The 27,080-nt window shown below is 37.2% G+C and overlaps 2 protein-coding genes across 20 annotated transcripts; one reads left to right on the top strand and one right to left on the bottom strand.

Annotated features, from left to right (window-relative positions):
• Window positions 1-490: 490 nt before the first annotated feature.
• LOC100245843 (protein SAWADEE HOMEODOMAIN HOMOLOG 1) lies at window positions 491-13,608 on the top strand. Of its 3 annotated transcripts, XM_019219418.2 has the most exons (10): window positions 497-701; window positions 1,194-1,289; window positions 3,235-3,320; window positions 3,482-3,527; window positions 3,633-3,771; window positions 11,634-11,691; window positions 12,361-12,412; window positions 12,692-12,835; window positions 13,040-13,159; window positions 13,287-13,608. In XM_019219418.2, the coding sequence occupies exons 2-10, from the start codon at window positions 1,251-1,253 to the stop codon at window positions 13,329-13,331; spliced, it is 729 nt and encodes a 242-aa protein (XP_019074963.1). In that variant the 5' UTR covers window positions 497-701; window positions 1,194-1,250; the 3' UTR covers window positions 13,332-13,608. The 3 variants fall into 3 exon arrangements, with proteins under 3 accessions (XP_010648276.1, XP_019074963.1, XP_002277697.2); XM_010649974.3 differs by lacking the exon at window positions 1,194-1,289 and having other exon boundaries at window positions 491-701; XM_002277661.5 differs by lacking the exon at window positions 1,194-1,289 and having other exon boundaries at window positions 11,643-11,691.
• A 957-nt stretch (window positions 13,609-14,565) lies between these two features.
• On the bottom strand, window positions 14,566-25,896 carry LOC100254265 (casein kinase 1-like protein HD16). 17 transcript variants are annotated; one of them, XR_009465464.1, is made up of 19 exons: window positions 25,218-25,896; window positions 24,642-24,770; window positions 24,471-24,544; window positions 24,290-24,359; window positions 24,127-24,182; window positions 23,946-24,017; window positions 19,333-19,427; window positions 19,167-19,233; window positions 18,931-19,060; window positions 18,635-18,853; window positions 18,398-18,540; window positions 18,138-18,312; window positions 17,925-18,015; window positions 17,667-17,824; window positions 17,394-17,582; window positions 15,403-17,271; window positions 15,242-15,265; window positions 14,824-15,110; window positions 14,566-14,719 (listed from the first exon to the last, which is right to left on the bottom strand). XR_009465464.1 is itself a non-coding variant. In XM_002272643.5 (16 exons), the coding sequence occupies exons 1-16, from the start codon at window positions 25,575-25,577 to the stop codon at window positions 17,212-17,214; spliced, it is 2,088 nt and encodes a 695-aa protein (XP_002272679.2). In that variant the 5' UTR covers window positions 25,578-25,896; the 3' UTR covers window positions 14,566-17,211. The 17 variants fall into 17 exon arrangements, 1 of the variants encoding a protein (XP_002272679.2); XR_009465467.1 differs by having other exon boundaries at window positions 14,566-15,110; window positions 15,403-15,437; window positions 15,657-17,271; XR_009465468.1 differs by having other exon boundaries at window positions 14,566-14,912; window positions 15,403-15,437; window positions 15,657-17,271.
• Window positions 25,897-27,080: the final 1,184 nt, after the last annotated feature.

Raw genomic sequence — 27,080 nt, 5'->3', positions numbered from 1 at the left:
AAATTAAATCTTATTTGGAAGTTTAAATATGATTTTTTATTTTTATTTTTAACCTTATTCTCGTAAAAGTTTCAAATTATTCTCTATGTTTTGCAATTGTTGTTTAAAATATTTCATAAAAAACAATTGAAAACACTTTAAATTTATTCTCAAAAAATAATTTTTAAAATAAATTCTAAAAAATATATATTTTTAGTTCAAAGATGTTTTTTAAAGGCCAAAAACTGTTTTTAATTTTAAAGAACAGATAGAACACTTAAGAAATCTTCCTTGCTTCCTTAGCATGAAGCATATCCAAATCTACCTAAATTTACATAATATAAAATTTGAAAAATATTGAAAGATTGAAATTGCTTGCATTTGGACGTAGGCCCAAAACCCAAAACCCAAAGCCCAAAGCCCAAAGCCCAAAGACCAAAGCCCAAAGCCCAAAGCCCAAGCCCTTTGCCCTGACAAGAGAGGACAGTAACAGAAGGGCATGTCCGTTCATCGGGGTTTTAACTTGCAAAAGAACAAAAAAGAAAAAGGGCGCCCAAAACCCAAACGAAAGCTTCAAACCACTGGACTCATTTCTCCGTACTATAGTCAATAGCTAGGGTTTTTCAGTTCTATCTGTGACCAAGTTAGGGTTTTTCAGGCTCGTCATGGATCGCCTTCGCCCTAGAGAGAGACGGCTGTTTTCTGGCTTCACAAAACTCGAGGTGTAATTCTTAATATATCCTTGTTTGTTCTATTTACATAATTTCTTTATACGGGCATTGATTAATTAGCCTAATAAGTTGAATTTCAAATGCTGGCTGTCAATTTTTGCTTGGTTTTTTTTGGGGGAAAATGCATTCAAATGTCAGATTCATGTGTGTTTATAGTGCATTTTTTTTGAAATAATTTATTGAGTTGTGGCTTTGTTGTAATGATAAAACGTGGGTGTTGATTAATAGTCATAATCATGCTGAAATTTGAAAGATTAGGTCTGGTTTTTGGCTTGGCTTCTTTACGTGTGTGTGAAAAAATACGGTGAAATATTGATGTGTGTTTGTCGTATGATGCATTTCCTGGTTAACATCATAACATGCAAGGAATTCTAGGGTTTCGATTTTAATGGCCTAGAGGAATGTGGGCGTTAATTAATTGTCATAATAGCTTTGAATTTGGAATCTTAGCTCTTCAAATCAGACCAGTTTTTTCCTATGCAGGTGAGCTATATTCAAACGTTTGTTTTTTGATGTATTGTTTCGATAGTGCTGCAATGGATGGATACTCTCATGCCTGTGAATTTAGCTCAGAGGAATGTGGGTATTTATTTATCATCATATCCATGTTGGAATTGGAAATATTGGCTCTTAATTTCTTCCTATTCTTCATGCTTCTGGTCTGGTTAAAACATGTATGGAGATGTTTTATATGCTTCTTGTATGGTGCATCATTGAGCATGCAAATGTTATTTTGACTGTGATTGTGCTAAATTATACTCTTGTATTAGCAAGAAAATATTGGTCCAGAATTTCCAAAGCTGGCTGTAAATTTCTTCTTGATTTTCTCTGGACTGTATGGAAGATGTCTGGAAATTGAGGCTATACATGTTATATAATATCGATGGCAAAGTTAGTTTATATTGTAATCTGTAAATATTTCTTGTTTTATGGTTGTTGTAGTGTCATAGATTGTAGCTTCTGAGTAGATGGTTCATGTTGAATCTGATTTTGCTTATTTTGGCTTTTTGATAAGTAAGCAAAAGAGAGAATTTATTAATGAAAAGGGCTATACACAAAGCAAAAGGCATAGCCAAAACAAGGGAAAATAATGCTCCCTCCCTCAATTAGACCTAGCCAATCTACAAACTCGAATGAGGACAGAATTCCTTATGCTATGTACATCCTAACCCCAAGACAATAGATTAATCACAAATGAACTCTTCAAAAAGTGAACCAATTGTTTTGTATTTTCAAATGCTCTTCAGTTTTTCTCTTTCCACAAAGTCCACAAAATACACAATGGGGCAGCGCTTCAAACTTTCTTTTGCTATCTTCCCTCCAGGGAGCATTGCCAACTTAGCAAGGCCTCCTCAACCAACAAAAGGACCCAAGTGACTCCAAATAAAGCAAAAAACAGGTATTGGAACCAACAAGATAATTAGGGTGCTGAAACAATAACCCAAAACCTGCTTGCTTAGAGAATCGCTTGCTAAGAGATTCAAACTGTTCTCATCTTCATATCTCTCCTAACCTTCTCTGGTAATTTTGCTTATTTTGTTTACTTTGTTGTTGTGTATTAGGCTGCTTTGAGATTTATTGTTTTTGTTCAGGGTTTGATTGAGGTTGTCAATAACTATTATACTTTCTACCTATTAAGACCACTTGGATAATGCCACTCTGTTATTATTATTATTATTTTTTTGATAGGTAAATAGGAGAATATATTAAAGGTGCTTGCAAAATGGCGCAATATAATGCCACTCTGTTATGACATAGTCAATAATTTTATTGCTTGATAATGGTGTTTTTGGACTTGAAATCCCTGTGGAGTGGGAATTGCAGTCGTCAACACATTTGTCTGTGCTTTATCTTCTTAGGATATACTATTTTGCTTGATTTTAAGTTTCTTCTGTATATGGGTGCTTAGCAGCTCCTTCCTAAGGAAATACGTGAAAGTCAAAATATATTATATACTGGATGGTTTCTCTTCAAGGCATTTGTTATGCAGTTTGACTATTTGGAATGGAAGCTGTGAACGTCTATTCTACTTGAATTTTAGCCATATGGATAAACTTTTACTTCTTTTCTAACAGTGCTCTTTAATTAACTTTTTGGCATGCAATTGAAAGCTGTTAAAATCATGTTATGTGGTTTGTCCTTATATACTGGAAACACCATGAAAGTGAGTTGTTATGATATTCTGTAGAAATTGGTGCATGTACGAAGTTTTTATACCATCTCATCATCTGCCAAGTAAGTGGGAGCAGTTGGATGATAAAGTTCCTTTCTTTTCTCTGGTTGACTAAAAGGTTGCAATGGTTTTCTCCACAGCAGTCACAATGATGCAATTAATGTTTCAATTTGCATTTTACCTATAAAAAAAAAAAAAAAAGTTTCAATTTGCATTTAGTTGTTGAATGCTGTGAATTTTTATTTTTGAGTCCGTTAGCACCTGTTGAAATTAGTGCCGATTCTATATAAAAGAAAAGGTTTCATGCTAAGTGGCATCATAAAACTTTTTTCCTTTCTCTCAACTAAACAGGTGGAAAAAATGGAGAAGGTGCTCAAGGAATCAGGAGAACAGGCATTGAACCCAGATTTCTGCAAAAGACTAACGGGTGGTTTTAAGTGAGTTTCATTTTGTCCATTACTGAATGTGGGTACTTTGTGAACCACATCAATTTGCAAGGAATTGAATACAGATAGAGTGGTTTTTCTTTCTTTTTCCCCATGTAAGACAGCTTGTTTGGGTATTTGGTGATTTTTTTTGGCATGTTATCTCCTTTCAGTCGCTCTTCAGGTCGTGCTGGGAAACCTGCTATAAAATGGATTGAGGTTCTACTCTCTCCCTCTTTTTCCCTTGGGCTAGATTATTTCTTTGTAATTAGTTCTTTTTCTTTTAGTGGGTGTATCACTCCTATTATTATTATCATTTTGCAGGTGCAAAGTTGGTTTCAGGATAGGCTACAAGAGTGCACGCACAAAGTTTCTTGTCCACCTAATGTCTCCAAGGAACTGTGTGTTTTACCAGAAACATTCCCTTCAAATAAGCTACATGAAAGTTCTCAAATGCCTGAAGGTGCTATATTTTTCTTTTCATTTTCTTATAGAATATGATTTGCAACTGTGGAATGTTCAAAATTCCTACCAATATTTGTTGCTTAATAGTCTTTTAAATGAACTTGACACTTACTCTCATGCCCACAGTAAGGATCCATGTATTTTATTGCAACCGGATGCAGGAAGGAAAAAAACTAATGCATTGTTATTCAATTCAAAAAAATAAGAAAAAATTGCTGAATAAATAGACTTGGTTACTAACAAAAGACCTAAACTGAATCCTTTGTTCTAGGGATAAACAACTTCAAATTTAAACTCCTAAAAAATTGGATAACAACCTAACAAACAAATAATTAAAAGATTTGAAAAAAAAAAAAAACAGAATCTGCGACACTCCCCCTTAAGCTGGGTTAAAAATATTGAGCATTCCCAACTTGTGTACCAATTTTTCAAGCATTGGTCTTCCAAGACCTTTTGTCTGCAAATCAATAGTCTGCTTGGATGTAGGGACATACAACATGCAAACAATTCCTTTCTCAATCTTTTCCTTTATAAAATGCCTACCAACCTCAACATGTTTAGCACGATTATGATGCACTGGAATATGATAAATACTTGTGGCAGCTTTGTTGTCACAATAAAGCTTCATAAGACCACCATTTGCAACTTTTAATTCTTCTAACACTAGCTTCAACCACAATAGCTTGCAAATCCCTTGGGCCATAGCTCTAAATTCGACCTTTGCACTGCTTTAAGCTACAATAAACTGCTTCTTGCTCCTTTAAGTCACCAAATTCGCCCAAACAAGGGTACGATATCCTAATATCAACTTTCTATGCTCCGACCTCCATTCTTCTTGAAGAACAAACCTTCATTGGAGTTTCCTTCAAATACTTTAATATTCGATAAACAACCTCCAAATGCACCTCACAAGGAGAACATATAAACTAACTCACAACACTAACAACGAGAGCAATTTTTGATCTTGTATGAGATAAGTAGATAAGTTTCCCAACAAGATGTTGATATCTCTCTTTGTTAATTGGACTAGTATGATCTAGCTCTCCTAATTTCAAATTCGAATCCATTGGAATATCCATCGGTTTACAACTTATCATACCTGTTTCTTTCAACAGGTTCAAAGTATATACTTCTTTGAGAAATTGATATACCTGTTTTGTTCCTTATCACCTCCATGGCAAGAAAGTACCTCAATAAGGTCCTTGATCTTGAACTCAGTAGCAAGAGCTCCTTTAAGCCTTTTCATTCCATCGACATCATCTCTTATCAAGATTATGTCATCAACATAAACAATGAGAATGGTAGTCTTGTTGTCTTGATGTCTAAAAAACAATGTACGATTTGTTTAAGCTTGATTATAACCTTGCTATCAAATTGATATAGTAAACCTATCAAATCATGCTCTGGGTGGTTGTTTGAGGCCATAAAGACATCTTTTGAGCTTGCAAACCAACTCACCTCTTCTAGCTTCATCAAAACCTAGTGGTAAGTTCATGTACAATTCTTCCTCAAGATCCCTGTTAATAAAGACATTCTTGACATCTAGTTGTTATAAAGGCCAATCGTAGTTGGCAGCCAAGTATAGAAGAATTTGGATTGTGTTGAGCTTAGCAGCTGGGAAAAACATGTCTTGATAATCAATACTGAGTGTCTACGTGAACCCTTTTGCTACAAGTCTCGCCTTATATCTTTCAATTAAGTCATTGGAGTTATACTTCATGGTGAAAACCCATTTGCATTCAATTGGGGTCTTTCCTTTTGACCTTTTCATTAGTTCCCACATTCCATTTTTTTCAAGAGCTTTCATTTCTTCTATCATCACATTCCTCCATTCAAGAACTTTTAAGGCTTCTTCCACATTTCTTGAAATTTCAATATCTGAAAGGTTAGTGGTAAATGCATGGAAAGAAGGTGATAGATGACTATAGGACACATAGTTAGAGATTGGGTGTTGAGTGCAAGATCTAACACCTTTTCTCACAGGTATGGGAACATCAAGATCATTTATTGTAGGATTGGGATTAGACGTGAAAAGATGTGTACCTATATTTAGTTTAGATTCTTGACCATGCTAAGAGTGCAGAAAGTTTTCCGCCCTTTGAGAATTGTTTTGATGTGAATAAACTAGTAACTCATGTTGCGGTTGTAATTCTCCCCGTGAAGAAGAAGTGTTACTGCTTGTAGGTAGCATTGACTCTGGTGGGTTTGATGAAGAGGACAAATTTGGAATATCTAAAGGTAAAGGAGGCACAGTAGAAGATATAGGCACGATTGGTGTTGATAGAGATGTATCCTAAAAATCCCCTTGAATTCTCCCCCTGAAGGGAATTTGGCCGATAATAAGGTTGTTGCTAAAAGAAAATGACATTCATTGAAACTAAATATTTATGTTTTGCAGTGGAATAACATTGTTATCCTTTCTGTGTGGTAGAGTATCTCAAGAAAATACATGTTAAGGCTCTAGGATCTAACTCAGATCTATCATGAGGCTTATCAAAAAAAAAACAAAAAAAAACTTAGATCTATCATGAGGATGAACATGAATGAACTCAGTACAACCAAAAATTTTGTGAGGGATCAAAGTGATGACTCATGTTTGGGGAAAAATTGAAGGAGAGTATTTAATGGTGTTTGGTACTAGAGAACTAGAGAACTCGAGAGAGCATTCAGTTTATCAAGTATGAAGCTGTAAGAACAACAGCAGACTAGAATTATTTTGTAACACTCATTGACAACATGAGAGCACGTGCAACCTTAAGAAGATGACGATTTTTATGGTCAACAATTCCATTTTGTTGTGAGGTATCAATGTATGAACTTTGATGTATAATCCCATTTTTTGTCAAATATTCCCAAGTATTAAATTAAAATATTTTTTTCCTTTATTAGTTTGAAAATTTTGTATTTTTGTTTGAAATTGATTTTGGATCATGGAATGAAAATTTTTTAAAAATTGTTCAGCATTAGATTTCTCCTTCAAGAGGTATGCCCAACATAGAGGTGTGTGATCATTGATAAAAGTAGTAAACCATTTTTTTCCATGAGTGTTTTGAAGCCAAGAAGGGCTCCCAAATATTGTTGCATATTATAGCAAATGGTTTTGACACTTTGTAGGGTTGAGAATGATTTAAAAGCATGAGAATGTTTAGCTAACTGACATGCTTCACATTGCAAATTAACAAGCTCTTTATTTCGAGACAAAGTTTTGAAATACGGAAAGCTTTTATGGCCTAACTTATGGTGCCATAGCATTATTTCTTGTTCTCCAAACACAGATGGAGAATTACAACTAGTGGCTTGAGCATGTTTATTCACATTGATGTCCTTTACAAAGTAGTAGTCCTTCATGTTCTCTAGCATTGCCAATCAGGTTATGGAAGGACACTTGGTGCAGGGATGTGGAGCTGGCCCGGAGATTCCCTCAACTCTTCAATGTGGCTGCCCAAAAAAGTGCCACTGTGGGGGAATTATGGGACCAGAATGCTGGCCAAGGAGGCTGGAACCTAAGGTTTTTTAGAAGCTTCAATGACTAGGAGCTGGCCTTGGTTGACGAATTGCTGCAAATCCTAAGGAGTCAAAGAATTACCTTGGAGGAGGACTTGGCCTTATGGAAGAGGGGAAAAAATGGGAAGTTTGACGTCAAGGATGCGTATGGGCTGTTGACCAGCCATAGTACATCTTTGTTCCCCAAAAAGGGCATTTGGGTGGAGAACGTGGCTTCCAAGTTAGCGTTTTTTGCGTGGGAAGCTACTTGGGGGAGGGTTCTTACTATTGATAGGCTTCAAAAGAGAGGATGGCAGATTCCTAACCGGTGTTATTTATGTGGTAGTGATGAGGAAAATGTAAATCATCTTCTTATTCATTGTACAGTGGCTAGTGTGTTGTGGGGGATGGTTCTTAGTCTGTTTGGAGCCCAGTGGGTCTTTCCAGAAACTGTAAAGGAGGTGATTATCAGATGGAAGGGTTCTTTTGTGGGCAAAAAGAGGAAGAGAATCTAGAGATCCATACCGTTGTTTATTTTTTGGACGGTGTGGAAGGAAATGAATAGATTAGCATTTAGGGGGGGGGGGGGGGGGAGCTAGCTATACAGAAAATTAAGTATTCTTTTGTCTGTAATATGTGGGGGTGGGCAAAATTGTATAATGGTGCGGAGTCCCGTTCCCTTATAGGTTTCCTGGAGTGGATAGCCTCCAGTTGAGGGCTGGTGGGTTTTTTGTTGTTTTTTTGGTCCTTTGTTGTGAGGCCTCGTCGCCTCGTATACTCCTTGTATGCTTTGCGGCGTTTGCCTTTGCTATTATATATGTGATTACTTATCAAAAAAAACAATCCAGGTCCTTTGTCGATTTACTAATTGAAAGGAGTTGATAACTTTTGGACATGGGGAAGGAATTTTGAAAAAATATTAGGAGCAATTTCTATTGTCCCAGTCCCTGCGACTACAGAAAATAAACTGTTAGCAATCTTAACTAAAAGGTTTCCTGGACTAGGGGTGTATGACAATAAAAAATTTGCACAACCTGTCACATGGTCTATAGCACTTGAATTAATGATCCAAGGTTCATGAAACTCATCTAGGGAATTTAGGGCAGCGGAAAGAAAACCTTTTTGTGCTAAGAGAGAAGTTTTGGACGGTTGTGATAGTTGTGCAGGGGTAATCATCTTTACAAATTGCTTTAATTACTCTTTACTAAAAGAAAGTTGATAGGATCTGGTACTGCCTCCATCCCTTTTTTCAGCATCACTTTCAGTCATTGCCTGCAGTCCCCTTGAATCTCGTCTATTCACCTTCTCTCTCTGATTTGGAGGTCGCCCATGTATCCTCCAACAGTTGTCATGAGTGTGATAGGCTTATTTCAATTGTCATAGAACAGTTGAGTATCACTCATCTTCTGCTCTCCTCTCTTCTAATTTCAGAAGAAATCTCTGGAATATTTGGTAATAGTTTCATTGCAAGACATCTCCCTCTCACTTCATCGAGTTGTTTATTCAACCCAACCAAAAGATCATGAATCCTATCTCTCTCCACCATCTTCCTATAACAAGCATCATCTTCAGGACATATCTAGTCGCTGTCATTAAATACATCCGGCTGTTGCCATAATTTTGTGAGCTCATCGAAATAACATGTCACGTCTAAATCTCCCTGTTTTAATTCTCTGGCCTTGTTCCTTAAAGCAAAAGCTGTGAAGTATTTTCCTGTTCTGAATACTTCTGTTTGGTGGAATCCTAAATGGCTTTTGCAGTTGAATACAGAAGACACGCTTGCCTGACATTATTCTCCATTGAGTTCACAAGCCAGGTCATGATCATGGAAATTTTGGCATCCCATTCTGAAAAGAAGGGTCTCCTTCCTTTGGTTGCTTCTTTGCACCAGTAAGATAGCCTATCTTTCCACATCTTGTATCACCATTTGAACGGTGTGGGACCAGTAAAGGTAATTTTTGCCATTAAGTTTGTGGGCTGTAATTTGCAGGGAGTTACTATCCGGAAAAACAGTGGGAGCAAATGTAGGGGTCGGCTGTGAGGTTTCTGTCGAAACCTTGTAGCCGTTGCCCCTGCTCACTCTAGTCATGGCAGTTTTCACCATATTTTTTTTTCGCAACTGATCTCCAGCTTTGATACCATGAAACCGGATGCATGAAGAAAATAAACTAATGTGCTATTATTTGATTTAGAAAAATAAGAAAAACTGCTGAATAAATAGACTTAGTTTCCAAAAGAAGACCTAAATTGAATCCTTTATTCTAGGGATAAACAACTTCAAATTTAAACTCCTAAAAAATAGGATAACAACCTAATAAACAGATAATTAAAAGATTTGAAGTAAATAAAAAATAAACAGAATCTGTGACATTTATATGTGTGTGTGTGTGTGTGTGCATGCTTATATATTGTGTCTATATCTCAACCTTGGGAGTTGCAATTTTCTTACTGTGCCTATCGGTCAAAATGCATCAGGATGCACCTTATGCTTGGCTCATACATTTCTGTTATGAGCCTGTAGGCATTATTACAGAGTCTTGTATCCAGGCTTGCATTCACTATGTTCTACCAGCCTTTTAATATAATCCCATTTACAAAGGGCTTCAGTTGTTGATTTGTTATCTCAGTTGATGGTGATTCTTTATTCAAGTAACACTTTAGCATCACTGGTGGAGCCAAGTAAGGCTCAGGGGGACATTGAACTAAAATTTAAAAATAAATAAATATCATTTAGTATTGGTACTTATTTTTTCTTGTTTATTCAATCTTTTTCCTTTTTATACTTATTTTTTATGATTCGGTCTTATCGGGCTTAACTAAATCATAAAAAATAATATTTTTAAACTATTATTGTTTTAGTGATGATTTATTATATGAAACATAAGTTTTAAGTAAAAGACTTTACTTTCAATTATCTTATATTTAGTTATTCAAAAAAGGAAAAAAATTAAGGTATTGATTCAGTATCTATGGAAATCTTAATTCCCACTTTTGAAAGTACATAGAAAAATCTAGGCCTTGGATGTAGGTACAAAGAATGAGACTAAGGTATAAATAAATAAAATCCGGTTATAAGACAATGAAACCTAAAGGCGCATGCCTCTTCCATTTGAAAAATATCAAAATTTATAATAGAAATGACTGGATTCTTTAAAATAATTTTAAGGGTTTTTGCTACAAAAGACTAAAATGATTGAAATTTTCTAATGATTTTTCTTTATAATTTTTATAGATAATCTTAAACTTTTTAAAATGTTCTTAGTACTATTGTTGTTTAATTTGATACATTTTCATAATTAATATTTCAAATTATCCAATTTTTTAATAATAATAAATACCATTAATTACCATAACCATATTATAATATTTTTCTCCTTGCCCCCCTAACAAAGGTGTCTGGCTCCGCCACTGATTAGCATCATGCTGTGAGATGCACTCTCTGTATAACAACCTAATATGATATCACTATTGATTGCAAACCTTCATATCCTATATGATGCTAGCAAGTTTCTTTCCAAGGCAGATGGAGTAGAGACTTGATGGACTCCAAATTGTTTTGAAACTTTTTATCCCTAGCATTGGGTATTTGACTATGTGATGTTGGTGAGTTGACCACGTGCTTCCCTAAGTCCTTATACAGCCTATGAATTGGATGAGTTGTGGTTTTGGGCTTGCCAACATTCAACTGGTCTTTATGTTCTCATATACTTACTGTAGCATTTGGACCAAGATTGTGCCTAGTTTTTATTATGTATCTGTTCTTTGCGTAATGACTACTTTACATGTTTACAGTAGTAAACAATTCTTCTCCCCAGTTTCTTCTATCCTTCATGCCTGCTTTGTGTTTCTGTTTACTAAAGTATGGTTATAGTAATTAAACAATTCTCCTTTGCCTTCTAGTGATGCTTTGGAACTGTTTGCTAGTAGACATGAAACTGGTTTTTTCAGAAATGTTTTAGCTTGAGAAATGAAAACAATGAAAATGATCGTTTTTGGATCACTTTAATTTGTGAAAGTGCTTGCATTTTTTAAAATGTGAAGAACAATATGTTAATGTTCTCTAAAAATAATCAATTTTCAAAAGAAATATTTAAATTAGTTTTTGAAAACATGTCAAACTACTTTTAATGTGTTATGTTCCTTTTTTCTAGAATAATGCTGTTTAGTCCAGACAGACTGGCTGATTTGCTTCTCCAAAAAGATGTTTAAAAAAAAGCCCTTATTTGCCATTGAATCTGTTGAAGGAGGAGCCTGATGAACCAAATCAGCAAATCAAATAATTTTGTTCATATCTATTTTTGTTAACAGAAAACAATTCTTATTTTTGTAACCAAACAGAATTCTATTTCCCCCTAGTTTACTGATGTTTGCTGGCAGGAGACCCAGATTTATCAGAATTAGAATTTGAGGCACGGTCATCCAAAGATGGGGCTTGGTAAGGATGCGTATATGGTCATTTCTGACCTGTTGAAAATATTTGGATGTATAGTATGCTTGTTTATTGCTCACTCCAGTAATTTGGCTGCATAATTTTAACAGTGTGCTATAATTTCATCAAACCAGCGGTCTGCTGTAATACATTGCTGCTCAGGCAGCTGGTAGAAATTGCATAAGCATGTTTGCTGTAATCATGATGGAATTACTTTGATGCACATGACTTTTACAGAAAGGTTATTTATTCTAAGTCACTCACAAACTCTTGTAAAGACCTGTGAAACATAAAGAGCTCTAGAGCTTGAGGTTGCTGGCCCCATTTATCATCAATTGATTTCAACGAATACACAACAATACTGTTCAATCGATATATTTTACTTCATCTTCTGTCTGCTTATTGTATGGCATTTCTGTTTGTCTCTCTCTTGTATTCTGCATTGTAATGCATACTTCCCTCTCCTTTTCAAAATAAAAAGGGAAATGATGACCTGACAGTATGCTTTTTATCTTTTGAAAATATATTCATAACTGGCTTGCTTAGTTTTGTGCCCATTCTAGAGAATTTGATCATTGTTGGAATGGATGTAGGCAAGATTTTTAGGATCAATCCTTTGCTTTCTTTTTAGCTAGCACAAACCTGCACACCTTTCTAATTTTTCTGCCTTTACAGGTATGATGTTGATACATTCCTCACCCACAGATTTCTTAGTTCAGGTGAACTTGTAAGTAGTCAAAATATGATTCTTTGTTTTATTGCTTTTAGTACTAAAAATAATTAATTTAGAGGCCAGCTTCTTACTGTATGATGTTTTAGCCCCTTTTTTGGGTGGGAAATGCCTCTTTATTTCATTGCTTGTATTTTATTATCATTTGCATTATTTATTTATTTTTTGCCTATTTTCAATGTTAGAAGTCTTTTCTGAGTGATGTAGAACTGGCGAAAACATGAGTTGATCTTCAAATCTGAAGGGAAGTTTAGCATAATTTTTCATTTATTGCAGGAAGTTCGTGTAAGATTTGTTGGATTTGGGGCTGAGGAGGATGAATGGGTAAATGTGAAAAAGGCGGTGCGTGAACGCTCTCTCCCCCTGGAGCATTCAGAATGTCACAAAGTTAAGGTTGGAGACGTCGTTCTCTGCTTCCAGGTACTTTCAATTTTTTATTAGTCATGCACTTCCAAATAAGCTCATGTCTCCCTTTCATCTTTAACCATAAGAATCTCACTAATTACAATAGTTTCATTTTCACAATATATTTATAACAAGACTAAATTTTCTTTAGTTTTTATTGTTACCATTAGCTAATATCCTCTCCGTGTTAGCTTATCATTTTATTTGCATAAACATCAGGAAAGGAGGGATCAAGCAATCTACTATGATGCCCATGTTGTAGAAATTCAAAGAAAAATGCATGATATAAGGGGATGCAGGTGTCTCTTCTTGATTCGATATGACCATGACAACACAGAGGCAAGCATTGTTGAATCCACACAAATTTTCTTCTCTCCTTTTATATCATCAATCAAGTTAATAATTCATCCCTTTGACTTTTGGTTCAAATATTCTTCTGTTTTCTTTCTTTTTTCCTTTTTCTCAGGAAAGAGTTCATCTGAGGAGATTATGTTGCAGGCCAACATGTTAAATTTGTCAGAAAATGGCATCGACAATATAGGTATGGTTGGAAATCTTTTAGGGTTTTTGGTGGGGGGATAGCTTAGTTGGTATCAAGGGGTATATAGATTGGTGAAATGTAGTGTACAGGGTTGTCGAATGTAATGTAAGTGTTTACGAACTCAACTGGGATTCCATATTTTATATGCTTAGACAGCATTTATCTTGCCAAGCCCATTGTGGTATTCAGCGTTTGCTTTTTGGCAACTGCAGTGAATTAAATGCTGCTGAGATTGATTGACCAGCAATCGTTTTGTTTAGCGGCAAAATAACTGGGATGGTGGGGGGCTAGATATTATAATGGATTTTTTCATGCTCCTGTTTTTTCGTTTTAAAAAAATTTAATAATGGTTTTGGAAAGTGCAAGGGAAGGCTTTTTGTTTTTTTTCTTTAGAGTTGTTTAAATAACTGAATATTTAAAAAACTTAAATTACCTCAAAATCTAAAATTATAATTTAGACAACCTTCTGCATTGATCGCCTTGATTTACGTGGTTAATAAAAATTTATAAAAGATAAGACAATTTAGTAAATATTTATACTGTGTTAAGATACAGAAAATCATTGATAAAGATTTTATTTTGTTCAATTTATCATAAAAAAAACATGAACAAACTAAACACGAATAAGATTAATCAAATACATACACATTTTAAAATTATTTAAAATAAATTTTAATGATATCCAAAGACGATTCCTTAACCTTAAATTTTATTTTACTTTCCTTTAATTTCCTTTCTTTGTTTCCCTTTGTCCATTTTCATCTCTTGCAGTTTCCCCCGAACACAAGTTTCCCACAATCAAAAAAATGATTCTTAACCCTCTTGAATAGGAAGAAAATACGAAGTGAAAATGCTCTAAACCCTTTTGAAACTCTTCTTTTTCTTTTGCTAAATTCAAAAACCCATGTAAGAGGAGCCTCAAAAGTGTTATCAGATAACAGTCGGAGACTCCATTGTTCATCACCACCGTGGGACTTCATCTGGGCTCTCAATCAAACTTGGCCTCGGCCGTTTTGCACCACGAGCGAAAAACCACCACAAAATCCAATCAGATAATACAGATCCAAACTTGTCCTCGAAACCATCATCCAAGATTTGCTATCACATAAGGTAAAGATCCGCAAATCTCACAAAAATCATTAACCAACCCAAAACCTAGTAGTACGCACAGAAAAAGGCAAAAATAGTATGATAAATCCTCACCTGAAATCAAATGTCCAATCTATTAAATAGATTTCTCAATAACACTTCTATCAAGTATCACAGCCATCGCTCTTGATCTATAAAATACCACAATACACTGAGATGACCATAAAATCTTCAAGTTCAGCATATGCCGTCTCCCTATTAAATCATGGCTTGGAGTTGCCAAAAAACAAGAAACAGGCACAGATATGTATCAGATAGGAATTTAACATGTTAAGTTCAGACATGGATGTTGTTGGCAGCACTCGTAGTATACCGTGTCCACAAACAATTTATGGCGTCAACAGTTCTTATTTGGGTAGGCAGCTTGACCACCAATGGCTAATAGGTGCAAACCAATCATACCTGCAATGAGGGTGAAAACCTAGGAAGCTGTAGAGAAGCACAAAATCGACAAAGCAAAGACCCTTTTTTTTTTTAATTCCGATCAGGTTAATCAGAAGATGCAGGTTCAATTGCGCCTTGCTTCTGAAGGGAACATTCCCCGCTTCAACAGGCCATCAAGAAAGTCACAATGTGATAATTCCATGCTCAAAATGAACCCTGCTTGAACCCAAACCATCTGGTTAGCCCTCTAGAAACAACAGAAAAAGAAACCCTTGGAAGTGCAGGTCATTCTAAAGGTCACAGCACCTAGAATTCAGAAAGTGCACATAAAAGCAAATGACACATACCATGTAGCAGTCACCTTCACAGCCCTGTAAATGCATGACAAGTGTCAGAACCAGGTCGTGTCCAAGTGTGCAGCACCAACAGCAGAGAAAGAAGAGGATACATCCATATGCACGAATAATCCCAATGGTTAGAAAGTAATATACAGAATCAGATGTCTCACTTGTAAATTTTCAACTTGTACATCGTCTGCTGCTTCTGTTCACAAGGTTTGAGGAAACCTATGACTTTCACAGATTATATATCAAATGAAACAGATAAAACCAATCATAGATCATCATATTTAGTGACTACACCATACAGACATAAAAGCCATGCCAGCAAAGTCCAATTTCAACTCAACTCGAGTATAAACAGCAAGCTAAGGAACTTTGTATGAGATTTCCAAGTGATATTCCAGGCAGGCTAGGACCTTACCAAGTGTAATAGCTGGTGGGCTTCTTGGTATGACAAAGGTGCCTCAGCTAATTGTGCTTCTGTTCCAAAGCAAAGATCTTGACCAAAATCGTTCAGCCCATGATAAATTATATACCAACATATCTAGTACATTCACATCCTCAAACTTTAACAACAGTAATCTAACCAAGCAGCCACCAATATGTTCAGTGTCAAATGACCAGCTTAAAGTATGAACTGAGTGAAAGTAACAGTGTGATGTGGATATTACAACATAAAATGCTTCCCAACCATTATCCTATAGGGTCAATCCCAAAAGCCAAGCCAAGCCAAGCCAAGCCAAGCCAAGCCTCTCAGTTTGATTCATGAATGGTTCAAGTGTTCCCTAGTTTCCAAATATTCTTCAATTAAGAAAATGGTTGAAAGAATCAAGACAATAGTTTGCTTCCGCCAATTTTTCAAATAATGAAACATTTAAATGTGGTTCACATCCACTGCAAAATATTGACTGCAATGACCACTCTATCAATAAATTATCACATGAAGCCTCTTGGGATAATTTGATGTAGAGTACATTAGCATTAAGGTATTCAAATATCTGGTTGTCAATGTGCGAAGTTCATTCAAGAGAAACAATGTATTCAAGTCAAATCAACAGATAGGAAACCACCAAAAAAAAAGGTAAACTAAAAAGTCTGCAATTAACAAAATGTATGCATGGTACCATCCTCGCATATTTTCAGAGAATCCATGCAATATATGCTCCTAGTTTGTGGAAGAAAATTGGAAAAAATCCATGTTGCTAATCCTGCATGCAGTGCTTGCATATATTCAGAGAATCCATGCAATATATGCTCCTAGTTTGCGGAAGAAAACTGGAAAAAATCCATGTTGCCATATTCCCACACACAGTACTTGCATATATTCAGAGAATCCATGCAATGTATGCTTTGAGTCATTTGGAAGAGGCACAATGAATTGAAAAATAGGGGGAAAAAGACAGCTAAACTGATTAAGATGTTATAAGAACTGTTTCTGAAGATTAATACACATGAGTATCATTCTCTCAAGTCAAGTTAAAAAATCTCCGAGGTCATACAGCAAACAAACATAGGTTGTGTGAAGAGACCAAAAAAGAAAGAGCATAAAGAACCAGAGAGAATTGAAATGTCCATTATCTGTCGGAAAATCTTAAAAATTGCATGTTTCTCAAAATAACAACAATCGAAACATGACCTGTGCACATGCCTTCAATAAAGTAATTATTGTTCTAGACTATACAACCTTTTCAACAGTAAGTAAAATAACCCCATCCAGATGGAATAGACATTAGCTTGAAAGCATTTCGATACAATTGAAAGACAGTGCACAGGTGTTAGTAATAGGTGCAATGTGATGGTGACAATTAAGTAAAGTTTTGCATACATCAATGCCCAACTGCCATGATGACCAGTTTTGCTGCGGGAAAGATTTGGGTTTTGCAGACAGGGCATGGATGGTAAGAGCAGGCTCACAGCTTGTATGCATGAGCAGTCAAAAATAACTTCAGTGAACATCCTGATAAAACTTTGCCAGCTCAAGAAACAGTCCGACCATAGCAAACTGATGCAATGTAAAGATTTTTTGCCCATTTCTCCTGTAAGAAACCACCATATATAAATATTAAATTTGAAAACAAAAACCAATTCTAAGACAAGGAACAGGCAAAAGAAAAAAGAAAAGAAAAGAAAAGAAAAGAAAGTAATGCAAATAATCCACCTTGACATGTGTGCTAGGAAAAGCAGAAGTTCTGAGCGTCTCTTGTGTTTCATCTGCAGGTTTTCTTCTTGGTACACTAAGAACAAAAGCAGCCTGGTCCCAGGTTGCTGCAGTTGCTGTGATGCGATAACCATTATCCCACCTCCGATGAATACCTTCACTAGGATACAAAAAATCTAGCTCTACAACCTACAAGTAAAAAATCAATCAGAAACACCTTCTTTGCTACCACAAATAGCATGAATGGAGATAGATTCCAAAACACAAAAGAACCTGATCAGAAAATCCAGCACCACGAGACATGACAATCGCCCATCTACTTCCTGCAGTGGCCATAGCAGTAACATAGAAACCCTCTCTCCATTTTTTATTTATCCACTTAAATGGAAATGACTCACTGACTTTATAGGACTGCTGTAAATATTGCGTGCCTATATTCAGTAAATTAACAGAGGTTAAAAGAGACAGATAACAATCATAAAAGAAGTCATTGTCTCAAAAAATGATTGGTTTTAAATAAGTCACACTGACCCTTGGACATCACCACCAATGAGCTCCCATTATTAGCTCCTGCTATTGCACTGATGTAATAGTTCTTCTCCCATTGTTCCATAATCCATTCCTTCAGCAAAGACAAAAATACAGTATTAACTTGTTTTCAACACAATTTACGTGCCAGTTTGTGACATGCATACTGTTCAATGAAGTGCTAACATGCAATGCCTGTTAAGGAATATAAGCAACCTTGTGAAGGAAATAAGGAGAGAGTTCATAAACTTGAGCACTGAAGCCTGTGCCAGCATCCATAATTAGGGCCCATAAGTTTGAACAAGAAGCCACACTACTAATATATAATCCATCTTCATTTCCTTTCTCTACGTGCTGGGGAAGTCTCACATCTGCAACGTTATAGTGATACCTACAACAGTAAATGTTAAACATAAACCTTTTTATCCCTTTTGCAGTAAACAGGAAGAACTTAATATGTAACTCAAAGCACATACCTTTGCTTCATAGGCCGACGAGCATTGTAAACACTAATCCATTGTGTTGCAGGCATTCCCATTCGGACCTTCTTCTTTGGTTGCTCATCATCATCCTCCTCCATTGTCAGTCGTCCTCTCTTATGTCCAACCTGATATATAAGCTTCACAATAGGTAAATACATGTTAGATGCACTCCAAAGCCAAATGTGAAAAGAAATTCATATTCAGTACAGACAGATAAACATAAATGGGTACCTTCTGAGCACCATCAGTGTTTATTGGCCTGATATCCGGATTTGGACCCACAATCCCATCAAAGAGGGAGATATATTTTGCATAATTAGGTTCTTCATCAAACTTCAAGTTCACCACATATTCAACAAACTGCCGAAAAGGCTGAGGACAAAAGCAACACAAAGCTTCTGGAGATGTTGCCATCTTCTTTTTGCAAACAAGGTACCCTTTATTCTCTCCCTAAAGAAGCTGTTGGTTCAGAATGATGTACAGAATCACATAAAAGAAAATCCTATTTAAGTTTGGAAACTGTCAACCTGGTAACCTTGCCAAGGCAGCCGTCCACGGAGAAGAAAAATGAGGGTGTAAGCAAGAGATTCCAAATCATCTCTTCTGCTTCCAGTCCTTCCAAGGTGAGCATGCACACTAGCATAACGTACTGTTCCCCTGTAGCATAACATATTGTACCAGCAAGTAAACAAAAGGATATACAAAATCCCACATTAAAATGAAGCTAACTGAAGGCAGTTGAATACTCAAGTTCTGATTTTACCTGAAAACATCTGGCCGTTGATCATATTCAACATGAAGGCCAGTTGAACTATCTCTCCACTTGGTGGCTGGCATGTCAAAATTAGATTACACAGAAGATAAGAAAAAAATACATTAAGTGAACGGATTTATGCTGCAGAATGGGAAAAATATGTGTTACAGTTTACCTAATCCAAGGTCAACAAGAAACAGTTTTTTCTCCTCATTAGTTCCTGGAGGACCAAGCAAAAAGTTCTCAGGCTTTACATCCCCATGCACATACCTGCCAGAAGTTGCAGGAGTCATTATAACAGCACTATATCTTTTTTTTTTTTTTTTTTTTTGATAGGCAAAAGCAGAAATATATTAGAAAAGGGCACCAAGAGGAAAACCCAATAGCATACAGGGAGTATACAAAAGGCCCCTTAAGGCACACACAAAAGAAGAGAAAAAAACAAACCCGACCCTCATCTAGCGCCTAGCCAATCAAAAAAACTAGGTAAAGTAAGAGAACCTTCATTAACAATTGTTTTTGTCCACACCCAAAAATTACAAACAAAAGAATTTTTCAACCTATGAGCCGAAAAATCCTCATTATCGAATGCAATCCTGTTTCTTTCTATCCAAACCGCCCAAAAAAGGCACAACGGGGCTGCCTTCCACACCTTTCTATGCTTCTTGCCCAACATAAAGCCTCTCCATTCAATAAGGGTCTCTCTAGCCGAAAAAGGAAGGACCCAACACACTCCAAAAAGGGCGAACAATAATTCCCATAAAGCTCTTGCCTTGGAGCAATGTATAAGAATATGATCAATTGACTCCTCTTCCTCACAGCACAAAAAACATCTGTTAGCAACAGCCCACCCCCTCTTTTTAAGCTGATCCATAGTAAGCACCTTGCCCCAAGAAGCCTCCCAAGCAAAGAAACTCACTTTGGAAGGCACATTAGGGTTCCATATCAAACCATGAGGAAAAATACCAGCTCTTCTTGAAAAAAGATCATTATAGAGTGATTTAACTGAAAAAATCCCATTCAAATTCGCCTTCCACATCATTCTATCTTCCATAAGAGGACTAAGTCTTGCACCTCGGATTGTCAAAAGAAGCCTCTCCACCTCTTCCACCTCCCAATCATTGAAGGGCCTAGAAAATCTAGGACTCCAAGCCCCTTCCCCTCCCGACGTGTCCCAATACTCCTCTACCCAAGCCTCCTTAGAGGAGGCAAAAGCATACAAGGAGGGAAAAGAATTGCATAAGGCGAGGTTCCCTCACCATATATCTTTCCAAAATTTTACCCTTCTACCATTCCCCACTACAAAAGCGACTTTATTTTGCATAAGGGCACCTTCCTTCCTTATTTCCTTCCAAAGACCTACTCCATAACTCTCCCTGACTTCTCTAGAACTCCAACCCCCTTCTTCCTCCCCGAACTTCCTACTAATGACGTGCCTCCAAAAATTCTCCCTTTCAATCGCAAAACGCCAATTCCACTTGCAAAGAAGGGCCCTATTAAGGATGGACAGGCGTCTAACTCCCAAACCCCCCTTCCTTTTATCCATGCAAACGGTATCCCAATTAACTAAGTGAGGCTTCCTCTCCAAAGCACCCCCTCCCCACAAGAAATCCCTTTGAATTTTCTCCAACCTTAGACTAACCACTCTTGGTATTCGAAGTAAAGACATCAAGTATATGGGCATACTTGACAATGTACTCCGAATTAGAGTAATTCTCCCTCCTTTGGAAATAAATTGTCTCTTCCACAAGGCCAACCGTTTCCGAAATTTCTCTTCCACCCCATCCCAAACAGCCACAGACTTGTGATTCGCCCCCAAAGGGATCCCCAAATAAGAAGAAGGCAGTCTGCCCACTTTACAGCCAGCCTCAAGAGCCAAATTCTCCAAATTCTCCACTCTACCAACCGGCAAAATTTCACTTTTGTCCAAGTTGATCCTCAAACCTGATATGGCTTCAAACCACATCAACAACCAGCTTAAGTGGACCATCTGATCTTCAGAAGCTTCACAAAACACTAACGTGTCGTCGGGAAACAGCAAATGAGAGACCAAAGCCCCATTCCCACCCCTTCCATTAACCCTACAGCCTGATAGGAACCCTCCCCCCACTGCTCTATGAATCAGCCTACTAAGGGCCTCCATTCCTAACACAAACAGGTAAGGGGAAAGGGGGTCCCCCTGACGCAGCCCCCTTGAACTGTTGAAGTAGCCTTCTGGGGTGCCATTGATCAAAACTGAAAACGTTGCTGTAGAGATGCACCAGGAGATCCATCCAATCCACTTTTCCCCAAATCCCATGCTTTGCAATACAAACAGCAAAAAATTCCAATTTATGTGATCGTATGCCTTCTCTAAGTCCAATTTACATAACACCCCCCTCTCGTTTCGTTTCAACAAAGAATCTATTGCCTCATTGGCAATAAGGGCAGCATCGAGGATCTGTCTTCCTTCAACAAAAGCGTTTTGAGCTGAAGACACCACTTTGCCCACTACCTTCTTAAGCCTATTGGCTAACACTTTTGCCAACAGTTTATACAAACCACCCACCAAACTGATCGGTCTGAAGTCTCTAAGGTCCTCGGCGCCAGCTTTTTTTGGGATTAGGACCAGGAAGGTCGAATTTAAGCTCCTAACGAATCTGCCGCGCTCATGAAATTCTAACAGAAAGCCCATGATCTCTTCTTTGACAACATCCCAGCAAAATTGCCAAAATCTAAGGGGGAAGCCGTCTGGACCCGGAGCCTTGTCCCCGTTCAGGTCTGAAAGAGCCTTGAGGACCTCTTCCTCTGAAAAAACCTCCTCCAGTCTTGCTGCATCCTCATCTCCAATTCTATTAAATTCCAGACCTTCCATAGAAGGGTGCCAGCCCCCCGGGTCAGTCAACTGGTCCTTGAAAGCTCTAACCACCCCTCTCTTTATCTCCTGCTCCTCTGTTAACCATACCCCGTCAACTTTAATCTTGGACAGGCAGTTTCTCCTTCTATGGGAGTTAGCCATTCTATGAAAATAACCTGTGTTTCTATCACCCTCCCTTAGCCAAACTTCTCTTGATTTCTGCCTCCAAGAAACCTCCTCCATTAGAGCCCATTTTTCAAAGTCCCCCTTTGCTACCTTTCTATCTTCCAATTCCTCCAATGATAAGGGACGAAGCTTCTCCTGACCATCCCAGAAATTCACCTTGTCTAGGGCCACTTTCTTATTGACATCCACCTGCCCAAAAACATCCTTATTCCACGACTTTAGAATAGCCTTCAAAGCCTTCAACTTCTCAGCAAGAATGAAACTGAACGACCCATTAAAGCTTAGACTCTGCCACCACCCCTTTAACAGATCCTTAAATCCCTCCTCCTTAAGCCACATATTTTCAAAACGGAAAGGAACAGGACCTCTTCTGACCCCTCCCCCATCCAATAGAATAGGGAAGTGGTCGGACACAGGCCTAGGAAGAGTACACTGCACCGCCCCCTTAAAGTGACCCTCCCAATCCTCCGACACCAAGAAACGGTCTATTCTGGTCATAACTTGATTATTCAGTCCTCCACTCCAGGTGAATGGACCCCTCTGAAGGGGGAGGTCCCTCAAATCCAAGTCATCAATCACTTCCGAAAATCTTCTCATTGAAGAAGACAATCTTCCCCCTCTTCTACTCTCATTCGGAAATCTGATTAAATTGAAGTCCCCTCCGATACACCAAGGATCGCTCTGGAGCCCGCGGATGGCCCCTAGCTCTTCCCAAAACAGCTCTCTATATCTCTTTAAGGTAGGGCCATACACTCCTGAAAAAACCCAATTAAATCCATCTTCATAGTTCTTGAACCGGCAGGAGATGGAGAAAAGACCCACCTCCATCCCTTCCAGTTCCAACACTCTTTTGTCCCAAAACACCAACACCCCTCCAGCTGCCCCTCTCGCATTCATTACTCCCCAATCTAAAAATCTCCCCACTCCAAGACTTCTCACCACCCCTAAAGACATCTGAGACATTTTAGTCTCCTGCAGGCATACCAAATCCACTTTATGGGATCTGATCAAGGCCTTAATTGCACTTCTCTTATTTCTGTCGTTCACCCCCCGGACATTCCAAGAAAGGATTTTAATTTTCATTTAAGACACAGAGCTCTATCCCCATTTAGTCTATCCGAGCCTTTTTTCCTGCTTTCTCCTTCATAATTAATGGACCATTCCAATTTTTTCACTTCCCTATCAAACCTAGTCATCCCTGCATTTCCTTTCTTCTTGCCTTGATCCCTCCTTGATTTCAGCCTTAACAGTAGTTTAAGGACTTCCCCTTCAACGCCAACTGTCGAGAATCCCAAAGTCTTACTGAACTTAGCCAAGCTACTGTCATTCCAACCGCTACCCTGGTCTATATCCACCACAAGTATGTACAACCCTAGAGATATATTGAGGTCACATAGAATAGACCAATTGTTTTTATGCAATAAGTCCAAGATATTATCACATTGTTCATAAAGCAGCAGCAGAAGTCGCAGAAATAGAAGATCACCCTCCTATATCATTGACACTTCAACCATCTAGATTCAATTCAAGGGGCCTCAGAATCATGAAATAAATGAACTGTCTTTCATTATTCTTCTGCATAAAATAACACAGTATAATGCTATCATGGCCATTGATACTGTTTATGTGCCATATCCAAACAGCCCCAAATCATATACACAATTTGGATAAATCATGTCCACCCTCTAGAGGTCCAAACCCTGGTACAAAATCTTTTTCCTTATACTAAAGAAAACAGGCATCATAAGCAGATTAATAGTACTCACCCTCTAGAGTGCATCTTCTCTAATATAGAGATTGCTTCAATAGCAATACATGCTACCATTTCAATGGACATCCTGAAATTGACAAAGTGAAAGTAAACATTAGATAAGAGTAAATTGCATGTGTTACATATAAACTAAAAGATAACACACTTTCCGCCACATATTTGAAAAAGAAACTTACGTGTGTGAGTTGTTATTCCAAACATCCCACAAACTAGGTCCAAGCATATCCATAACCTGTATGCATTGAAAGGTTTTCTCCATCGTCATTCTAAATCCATAAAGAAAAGCTAGATCACACTGTTATAAAATCATAAAAAACACATAAAATACTTGGCACATACCATGACATAGTAGTCACCTTGTCGGCCCTTGTAATGTACCCGTGGCACACCATGGCTGCCACCAAGTGCACTGCAGGAAATCAAAGAAAGCAAATAATACCATCACATGTATATATATCCAATAGCTACCATGGAATACATGCCAATCAGACAGATAAGAAGAAATCAGAAGATGCCTCACTTGTAAACTTGCCACTCATATGGTGGTCCATAATTGCACCCTTTGCTGCTTCTATGCTCAAATTTTAAGGCAACCTAAAATTCATGAAGATCAGAAAACATATTAACAAGATAAAACCCAGCATAGATCACCACATTGAGTGATTGTACCACAAAGTCATAAATGTTACACCTCTACAGCTCCTGCGCCAGTTCTTTCATTTGAATTTCCACCAATGCGTCGCCCAACATAAACTTGTCCAAAGCCTCCTTTCCCCAGTTTTCTATCAATTTTGTAAACTGGAGAACCACCCACCTGGACCTGTTTCCAATAAAGCAAACAACAAAATTCATGATCAAATATAAATTTTATACAGGGTCCAGATTCTGTCATTGTAGCTTTTAAAATTCTCCAGATATCCAATTGCCAAATTGATATTTTGTAGAAAGTTCACAACAAACTAGACCCTTTGCAGAAAATTGGCTTCCACATTCTAAATTAGACCCATACAAGAATATCATTTTTTTCATCCAAAAGATATAAATAGATTTTCCATTCAATTTTCATGCAATCAAACACGCCATTATGCAGTGTAACACAAAAATCTTCAAGACAAAGGAAAAGAATATTTTAAGATTTCTTTCCTTTTTTTCTCAATTTCCTAATCAATCAATACGCAACTATTTAACTTAGCTCCGATTTTTCGTTTTTTTTTTCATTTTCGAAAGAAACCAAAAAAAGAAAAAGAAAAAGAGGTCATTCATCAACCTTCTCAGGAAGCGGCGCAGTGCTTCCCTCATCTTCAGCTCCGGGACCCTTGTCGCCGCTCCTTCCGCCGCTATCGTACTCATCCATCTCCTTCTCCGCAACCTCTTCTCTTGGGGGACCACTACCACCACCAGTCGCACCCAAAACCTTAACCTCCTCTTCCTCAAACGACGTCGCTTGCAGACCCAACCCCCTCAAGATGTCCCTCTCTCCACCATCGACAACGACCTCGCCCCTCCTATTCTGCGCGGCCCTCCTAGGTCGGGTCCGTACCGCTGTCACACTCTGGTCCTCGATTCGAATCGCGTTGGGGTTCCTGTGTGCCCGGCCTCTGCGCACTCCACTACGCAGTTCAGGCATCGTAATTCATCCATGATATTTCATCAGCCGAAACCCCATTCCAAGCTTCGGAGAACCTTCTGGAAGCATCCAGAAGAATTAGATATCAGCCGAAACCCCAAATTTCTACAGAGAGAAAAATTAGGGTTGGATGGTCTGAGATTTTGGAGATCTGTGGAGGGAAATGAAATGAAAGGATTCTACTAACACAGATAGAACGAAAGAAAGAGAGATGAGACAAGCAACAGCCTTTCTCTCTCCTTTTTTTTTTTTTTTTTTCCTTCTTCCTTTTCTTTTATTTTTCGGGTTTAACGTTTGAGGAAAGGTGGTTCATCTACAATTTTCGCTGTACATTTGTTCCAAATTTCAAATATGTTTGCCACGTCAGCAGTTGGGTGGATTATGTAGGGTCGCATGTCTGAAGAGTTCGAGAAAATGCTAAAACGTGTATAAACATGCATTCATTTCTAATAAACAGCATGGTATTGCACCAAGAATGACGCCTTCAATTAAAAAAAAAAAAAAATCATTCAGATTTTCTTGATAAAAATTACACTTTTAGATGTTTTGGATATTTCCTATCTCCGGCTCATTCTTAACAACAGTAATAGTAGCATATCATCAACCGTATATATATCTAATAAAAATAGTTCCATGTGAATTGGGAATGAAAATGGATAGGTGATAGAGTTGAATTATAAAAAATAATTTTTTATATAAAAATAAATCAAATATATTTATTTGGACTCTATCAAGTGATTAGTGTATGAGATAGATCATCAAGAAAATGGGGAGGAACTTGAAACCATTTTGATACGGAATTCCAAAGCTTATTCCTGCATTCTCCATCGCAATTGCTCATTTGATGTGTAAATAAAATAATAAGTCATTGTTGCGAGTTAACAAAGAAAATTTTTTGTCTTCTTTATTTGGAGTTGATAAAGATGTACATAAGGAATTTTTTTCTTAAGATTAAATTATTTGTGGTGATTAAAATGGAGCAACGTTGCCTTAGGAAGTAACAATTGTCAGGTAAATATGTGTACTCTTCTTGATATTTAATAGATTATAAATCTTTGTCTCTAACGATATTTTACAAAACTTTGAAAAAGATTTTTGGTAGGTAAACTATCAAATGTTCAAAATCTCTTAATAAATAATTTTAAATCTGTCAATATATAAATGAACAACTTAAGAACCTCAAACCTATAATTCGAGTTTGATCAATTGAACAATTAATTCAATTGATTAATTAACTATTAGACATTTAATACTTTGTTGGGGTTGAAACAATGCCTACTCTTAAGTCCCCGCATGGGTCACCTAAATGATAGTGGTCAAATGCCATAAAAAACATTTTAGGGTTTTATTTAAAAACATAAAACTATCTAATTTTACTAAAATATGTTCAATTTAATAGCATAAGAGGACTATTTTAAAACCTTCAAGTGCATGAAAGGTTTTAATCAATTCAAGCCCCCTAATAGGAACAGTCTTATATTGGTTTCTTAAGTTTTTAAGAGT

Source organism: Vitis vinifera, chromosome 4 (genome assembly GCF_030704535.1).
Source record: "Vitis vinifera cultivar Pinot Noir 40024 chromosome 4, ASM3070453v1".
NCBI classification, from domain to species: domain Eukaryota; kingdom Viridiplantae; phylum Streptophyta; class Magnoliopsida; order Vitales; family Vitaceae; genus Vitis; species Vitis vinifera.
The sequence above is the reverse complement of the archived record's forward strand: the minus strand, read 5'-3'. Positions and strand labels throughout refer to the sequence as shown.